Source organism: Terrapene carolina, unplaced genomic scaffold (genome assembly GCF_002925995.2).
Source record: "Terrapene carolina triunguis isolate 2854851 unplaced genomic scaffold, T_m_triunguis-2.0 Scaffold48269, whole genome shotgun sequence".
NCBI lineage: Eukaryota > Metazoa > Chordata > Testudines > Emydidae > Terrapene > Terrapene triunguis.
Window position 1 is genome coordinate 1 of NW_020712620.1, and position 8,414 is coordinate 8,414.

At 44.1% G+C, this 8,414-nt stretch overlaps 1 protein-coding gene across 1 annotated transcript; it reads right to left on the reverse strand.

Annotated features, from left to right (window-relative positions):
* Nucleotides 1-6: 6 nt before the first annotated feature.
* LOC112113986 (tubulin alpha-8 chain) lies at nt 7-7,673 on the reverse strand (the record flags this gene model as incomplete). The annotated part of the gene is made up of 4 exons (XM_026646905.1): nt 7,481-7,673; nt 2,927-3,149; nt 975-1,123; nt 7-429 (listed from the first exon to the last, which is right to left on the reverse strand). Coding segments are annotated over exons 1-4 (804 nt in total), but the record flags the coding sequence as incomplete, so codon positions are not given.
* Between the last annotated feature and the right edge of the window lie 741 nt (nt 7,674-8,414).

The window sequence follows — 8,414 nt, forward strand, 5'->3', positions numbered from 1 at the left end:
GGGGAAGTGGATGCGAGGGTAAGGCACCAGGTTGGTCTGAAACTCTGTCAGATCCACATTGAGGGCACCATCGAAGCGCAGAGAGGCAGTGATTGATGAGACTATCTGGCTGATGAGACGGTTAAGGTTGGTGTAAGTGGGGCGCTCAATGTCCAAGTTGCGACGGCAGATGTCATAGATGGCTTCATTGTCCACCATGAAGGCGCAGTCTGAATGCTCCAGGGTGGTGTGAGTGGTCAGGATGGAGTTGTACGGCTCCACTACGGCAGTGGAGACTTGAGGAGCTGGGTAGATGGCAAACTCCAGTTTGGACTTCTTGCCATAATCCAGGGAGAGGCGTTCCATCAACAAGGAGGTAAAGCCAGAGCCAGTGCCCCCACCAAAGCTGTGGAAAATCAGGAATCCCTGTAGCCCAGAACAGGCATCTGTCTGAAAAGCCAAACAGAGAACAAAAGGAATCAGTCTACATCTCTGAGACTTCCATGCGCGCATCCTGAGATTGAAGCTGGGACATCTATATCCAAAATACAGCACCGAGATCAGCCCAGGTCTTCCCGGGAAAAGACTTGTTAATGCTCTCTCCTGTGCTCTCCTTCAACAGCCCAATCCATGAAATATAAATCAGACTCTGTCTATGGAGTTTAACTTGGTGAAATTCATACCTCTAGAATATAGGTTTACTAAAACAAAGTGAACAGATATTTAGCTAACTCCTCTCGTACCAAGATATATCAGTCTTGGGTTGCTGTTACCACAATAAAGTTGAAGGTTTTAATCCCAGGAACCACCTTTCAAGAGCATCTGTCTGACTGACAGACCTACAGACCCTTTTCTCACTTGGACCAATAATGGAATCCCCATGGATCTGACGGTCTCAGCTCTGAACAAAGCACACTATCAGGAGCAAAAGGAGCTATCTGTTCCCTTTCCTTCACAACAACCTCAAGTGCTATTTCAAAAGTACTGGCACTTACCAGCTTACGGATACGATCAAGCACCAGATCAATGCTTTCTTTACCAATGGTGTAGTGACCACGGGCATAGTTATTAGCTGCATCCTCCTTTCCAGTGATCAGCTGTTCTGGATGGAAAAGCTGCCGGTAAGCACCAGCCCGCACTTCATCTGTCCAAGAAAGAGAAACTGTGAGAGGCCTGGAATGGACACACTCCAATGTTGATGAGTTCTGTTGAACACCTCTATGGTTGCTAACTGGTTGTGCTGTATAATGTGAGGCAAGGAAGACTTGAGTGTTGGAAACAAACCTGAGTCTTATTCTCTTTCAGGACTCTGGTAGAAAGTGTAGGTCTGGCTTGACATAAGTAACTTGGCTCATTTCTTAGTGGGCATAATTGGAAAGGTGAATGGAAGGTTAAGTTGTAAATAAGGGCTTGACAAACACTTTGCTGGAGTCGGGATGTCTGTGCTTGCTAAGATAAGCAGCAACACCTTGATGCTACGGACTATGGACAAGATAAACTTGGAATGTAAAGATCAGGTTCCAGGTGAACAGCACATGGACAGAGCATGCTGTACAGGGTTTGGTTCCTGCAGAGTAACCATTCCAATTAAAAAATGTGTGATTTAATGTACAGCAAATGCAATGTGTAAATGTATGTAAAGGAAGAGGTTGTCTATATCAGTGGCTTTCAGCCTTTCCAGACTAGTGTACCCCTTTCAGGAGTCTGATTTGTCTCACATACCCCCACGTTTCACCTCACTTAAAAACTACTTGCTTACAAAATCAGACATAAAATACAGAAGTGTCACAGCACACTATTACTGAAAAATGGCTTACTTTCTCATTTTTACCATATAATTATAAAATAAATTAATTGGAGTATAAATATTGTACTTACATTTCAGTGTATAGTATATAGAGTAGTATAAACCAGTCTGTCTGTATGAAATTTTAGTTTGTACTGACTTCACTAGTGCTTTTTATGTAGCCTGTTGTAAAACTAGGCAAATATTTAGATGAGTTAAGTTATGCCCTAGAAGATCTCTGTGTACCCCCAGGGGTATGCAGACCCATGGTTGAGAACCATTGGCCTGTGTAACTTTGGATGTGTGGTAGGCCCTATACCCACCCCCAATACTTGAGTCTGATCAACTGAGCATAGCTTTGCTGTATGCCAAATAAAGGAGCCTGAGTAATGAAATCCAGAGTCAAACTGGATGAAATGTTCTCCTAGAACTGAACAAGGTATTCTGGAGTGGAAAAGGTCTTGGAGGGAATCCCAGCAAAAAGCTAACGTGTCTCACAAAGATGAGGTGCTGTACTTTCTGGAGGGAGAAATGAAGGCTGTTGTCTAAGCCAGTCACTTTTTTTAGCAGTTAGTCAATTTATGGAAGTTGTGCCCAGACAGAGAAGAAATCACCTGTCTGTTCTGAGGACAAGCCATCAGAAAAGAGCGAGATTTGCAGGAATAAAATGAGGGTTCCCCCCTAAAAAGGGGTGGGAAATTCTCAGGAAAACCCACCCCTTCATTCTCCTGTCTTTGATCTGAGTAGGAGGAAAGCAACACCTAGACAGCAATGGAAAATATCACAAACAAAATCAGAGACTTAGACACTCTTATGAAGAGCAGATGCAAAACTAAGTGGATAAGCTATTTAAGCATGGCACCTTATTGATCCAGGATGTTGAAAGGTAGCAGCACCATTATCAAAGTGTAGTCTAGCTGAAGTTTCTACCCTAACTATCCTGTAGGTATCTTCTCCTTATTGAGATAATGGAGTCATGAATAGAATCGGGCACTAAAAGTCTTAGGTTGACTAATTTTATCCCAGGGCCTAGTGATTAGACCAAGATACAAAGACGGAGTTGTTCCCATGGTACACTGGAGACTGGAGAAACACAACACTGACACACAGAAGACGCACAGAAGGCTCTTCTCCATTTTCCAATGTTAATTCTATACTGACCTACTACTGTCGGTTCCAAGTCCACCATGACAGCCCGTGGCACATGCTTTTCTGTGACTGTTTCACTGAAAAATGTATTAAAGGAGTCATCGTTGTTGACTTTGTTGGGCTGATTCTTGAAGGTGCCATCTGGCTGAATGCCATGTTCCAGACAGAAGAGTTCCCAGCATGCATTACCAATCTGGACTCCAGCCTGGCCAACATGAACAGAGATGCACTCACGCTGTAGAGAGAGAGAGGAAAGGTCAGGAGAACCAAAGCACATCGCTCCTTCTTAATAGTTATTAGTGTCTGGTACATTATTATTCAGATCTCTGAAATCAACCTCCACCTGCGTTGGTTTGCATTCCCTAACGTCATATATACAGCAAGAAGCGGTGTACGCAAGGACCCATGGAACTGGGACTTAGCCACTGTTCTCTGCCTGCAGTAAAAGTTGCAAATGCTGTTTACAAATACGAAGGTGAAAGTGTTTTGCTGCAGGGCTATGCAAGGAAATAATTACAAAGAAAACTGGAAATTTGCAGGCATGCACTCATGCCTGTGCACACCAGTTACATGCCCTCATGTACATCTATACACATACAAACATAAAAATACATACATATACACCATATGCTATCTTGCTCCTATCCAGACTATGATAAATTCCAGCTGAGGAGCATGTGCTAGATCCATTTATTTTTATTCCTAGCTGGGACCTGACACAGCGGTGTGGCATTTTCCAACCATATGTAACTCAAGAGGGGTGCAGTGTCTTCTGATCCCTTAACCCTCTTATGGCAGGCTGGGCCGGAGACTGAGAAGAACTGACAGCAAGAAAAGACTTGTGACTCTCCAAATGTGAAACGAATATTCCTGAGTTCCTACATACCCATGGATTTATACCCTGCATGTTCAGACATGGCTCATCCATTTGCATCATCATATCCTATTGTGAACACATGCTTAAATATTTAATTATGAACGTAGTTATTACAATAGCAGACAGACACTTTAATTAGAGAACAGTAAAACAAAAAATAAAAATAGCTATTACAGGCTAAACAAAACAAATGTTTCTTGCCCCAATGGTCTGCACAGGAGTATGTATTTCAAAGGTCCATCTGGGAAAGCACTGCTATTGGATATAATTAAGGCTACATTTTAGTCACGGGTATTTTTAGTTAAAGTCATGGACATGTCACAGGCAGTAAACAAAAATTCATGGCCTGTGACCAGTCCATGACTTGTACTATATACCCCTGACTAAATCTTGGGGGGGGGGGGAGACAGCCTGGGGTGTACCACAGATGTTCATGGGGGGCTGGCCCGGGACCCCCGCAGGTTCTGGGGGTGGGGGTGTTGGGGCTGGCAGGCTCCCGGCCTGGCTCCTTGCTGCTCCCCGGAAGTGGCAACATATCCCTCACTCAGCTCCTAGCTCCACACGCTGCCCCCACCCCAAGCGCTGGCTCCGCAGCTCTGAATGGTGTTGGCCAGGAACCGTGGCCAATGGGAGCTGTGGGGACGGTGCCTGTGGGCAGAGGTAGCACATGGAGCTAGGAGATGATGGGGTTGCACAGACACTGGGGTAGTTGAAGGTGTAATCTGGGGATATTTAGGTATCACTGGAGGTGTATTTTGATCTGAAAAATCTTAATTACTGATGATGTTGCACCATAAAGAAAGACCCTAGCTTGTCTGTTGGATCTCAGTGTGAGTTTACAGGGTTGTGAGTTAGAAAAACAGCTCTTTCCTTGTAAACTGAGCAAATATGTTGTAGAATCAAAAGAGACAAGAAGCATGCTGAGCCCTTGATACGGCTCTTACAGAGTGACTTGCAGACCAGAACCACATTTAAAAGCCCAGCATAACCCTCTGGAACCTTTCTGAGACAAAGCAGCAAACGCACCACAGAGCCACTCTTCCTCGAGAAGCTACAGGTGAGTCAACCTTTTAAACCTTTCCATTTCTTCACAGACTCACACACTTGGGTGATTGCTCCGAGAGACTTAGTAGTTTCATGGCTTGATTTATGACTAATGGAGACCACAGATCTGCTCCCCTCCCCACTGTTCAGAGTTTTCAGTCCCTCTGATTTGAAACCCTGACCATTTCCTTTGAACATCTCAGCTCTTCCTCTCAGCCAGCCTGCACTGGTGACTCCCAGTGTCGGAGGTGATCTGCACCAATCCCAGTTCGACCTCAGACCAGCTGCAGTTTGGAAATGCTCTAACACGCAAGGACAAAAATGTCAATAGAAACAGGAGATTTGAAACCAGGGTTTTCAAAGTAAACTGCTTTAAAATAGGTCACTATAGCTTTAACAGTGAAGAGCATAGTATTTCCTCAGAGTCCCTTGCATTGTAAACTGATCCCGATAGGGTATTTAAATCCTGACCCTTTTCTCAACTCAGATTTCAAATCTCTTTTCTAAGAGTCTGGGGCTCGCATTTGCTCTTACTAACTGTGGATCTGATACAAAGCCCAAGTCAGTGGAAAGACTCCTATTGACTTCAGCAGGCTTTGGATCAGGCCTTCTATCCACACTGTTCATTGATAAAAGCAGATCCTGTCGTGTTTGCAGTCATGTGGAGTACAAGCTGGTGTAGGTCTTAACTGTACTGAGGTAGATTTAAATCCTCTAGCTGCATCTGTACTGTTATTTCTGAGATGTATTTGCTGCAGCAAGCCCAGTTGTAAGGTTAGGTCCACCTAAATAGATGAGGAGCCTGCACATGTGTGCATCCAGGTGTGGTGGGAGTGGTCTCCAGCGCTTAGCTCTGTACCAGTGGAGAATAATAAAATTTTCAGGACCAAAATAAAACCCTCTTCTGGATGTAGATTGGTATGCAAGTTAATTAAAAACACTCAGAAAAATAAGCATTTTGTTAAGTATATTTCTAAAATGATTTCTTTTGAGTTTAGAGGACTCTACAAATAATACGCAACTATCAAATCTCATACTGTTCAATATCAGAACCACTCTATGCTACTAAAATAAAGACACAGGATCACAAGCAGAAGCCACTGAATAGTTAAGAGGTACAGAACCAAATTAAAATCTTCATTGTAATTCCACTGATTTAACTGGAGTTCCACCGAAGCTGAATTTGCCTCAGTATGTTTTTCCCAGCCTGTATCTGACACATTCTGAACCTCACATGCTCCCCCTTTACTTAATGAGGTCAGCGTTCTGTGACACAAACCATTGATGATCACCACGGGTCTGGTGCCATAATTGGAGCTGTGGGCACCCTTGAAGTTGCCTTGGACCCACGGTGATGGGGGAATGCTCACATATTTTAAGATTGTAGAGTCCAAATGCCAGCTCTCTGGATTAATCAGGTGCAAATTTCTGTATTTTTAGTCTGGTTGTATTGCCTTTGTGATGATTGAAGTGATGGATTGTGGAAAAAGTAGCATGTGTGTCCATATAGACAGAAGATGAATGAAGCCAAAATTTATTTGTCATGGTCACTTTCATGTCATCTGGATTTCCTAGTCTTTTTGTTTTACTAGTCTGCCAGCATGGCTTTTTGTAAGGAAAAGGGATTGAATAGGAAGGGTTCATCCATCCTCAGATTTCCTCTTCTTCCACCTGCCCTCCTACAGAACCGGGAGGTTCACCATATTAGGGCAAGTTCCAAGGCTTAAGGGTTCCAATCTGCCTCTTAAGGGATGGAGCAGAATAAAATGCCCAGATGTAGAACTCACCTAGCAGCAAAAAGGGTGCCATATTGCAAGGTTGGGGCCAGGATCACCCTGCCCATCCAATGTAGCACAAGGAAGTCCTGACCAAGTCCAGTGGCATCCATCTCTAGTCTCATCCCCCCTCTCCCCGCCTCGAATCCAGACACTGAAGCAGAAAGCAATCTGAATCCTCTGCCCCTCATCAAGCTTCACTATAGGGCAGATCGCAGATCTCCCTGACTCTGGCCACCCCCAGAATCCTCCTGTTTCCTTGATGAGTGTGGAGTTCCCATAGTCCCCCCTTACCATGCTGTCGCCAGTGGTGTTTGCTTCCCGTCTCAATCAGCAGTAGTAGCCTTTGATACTGCTCTCTCCACGGTTGTATCAGTCTGAGCTGTTAGATAGGAAGGGGCCTGGGCCATGCACCAAACACCTGCTACTATCCTTCAGTGTCACAGTGCAGGGTAGGGAATAGGTCACAATCCTCCCACCTCTGCCCTATTACATCACCAGCTCCTTACTAACACACACACACACACACACACACACAAAATCCCCCCCCCCCCCGCGAATACCACATTCTCTCACTACACAACCCCACACACACACTACATCTGAATGTACCCAGAATCAGCCCTTTATCCCCCCCCCCCTAACCATTAATCCCCCCCCCCCCACACACACACACTAACAATTCAAACCCTACACCACAGTATTCAGTTACAATCCAAATTCCATATTCCTTCACAAATAACCGCTACATGAACATGAGAATCATTCCTACCCTCCAGTGCCTGCGAACAAGCAAGTGTGAGAGAACAAATGAATGGGAAAGAGAGGGACAGAGAAATAGAGCAAGAAATAGAGAGAGAGAATACATACAGATACCATTTTTTAAGAGTGCTGTACCAGAGTGGTCTTAGCTGCTGCCCAGTCCTCTCTATGGCTTCCCTTCTGTCCTTTCTCCCATCTGCCTCTCCTCTTACGTTCTGATTTACTTTTACTGCTTCTCTCTGGATATAGGCAGCTGGAACATCAGCAGTGCCCTGCAACATGAGGGCCACAGTCCAACAGATCTGCCCAGAGAGAGAGAAATCACTTCTCATTGCAGTGTTTATAGCAAAGGAGTGGTTGGATGGGCAGATATACAGACAAAGATACTTGTCTTGCTTCCAGTTAGTGCTTTACTGTCTGCTGTTTCTATTCCAGGCTGAGCTTAGGAAAGAGGACACCTGTCTGAGTGTCAGAGCTCAGGTTACAAGCAGTACAGCACAGTTAACTCCTTAGAATCGGAAGAGTCTACATTCCCTCCTTTCTTTAGAACCACACTGTTTACATTTAACATGACATTTAAACAATAACTATTTAAATACATAATTCCTAAACTTTAGGTTAAGAGTAGACTACCTTCACCCAATATCGGTTAGTAAATTATTGAGCCTGTGTTGGCACCCAGCATCTAACTATATCTTCCTTTAATTCCACTCATAATTTTTTAGATGTTTGAGGGGATTTCGTTTTGATCGGTTCCCTTTTGTTTCTGGTACATACAGTCTACATTTTGGAACTCTACATAAGCCTCCTTCCCCTGGTTTGACTATGGAGAGTTATATCTCTGGTTCAACAGATGCTTTTACAAAGGAAGAATTCCATATGAGATTTTCTTTCTGTCCATTTTTTTAAAGCTACTTGATTCCCATGTTTTCCCAGCAAACAATAAAGCTTTAGTGCAGTGGCTGAAGAATAGTTAGTTCTGGTGTTCTTGATCCAATGCAACTTGGTTGGTCTCAAGAATTCTAGATCTAACTTGCTGTGG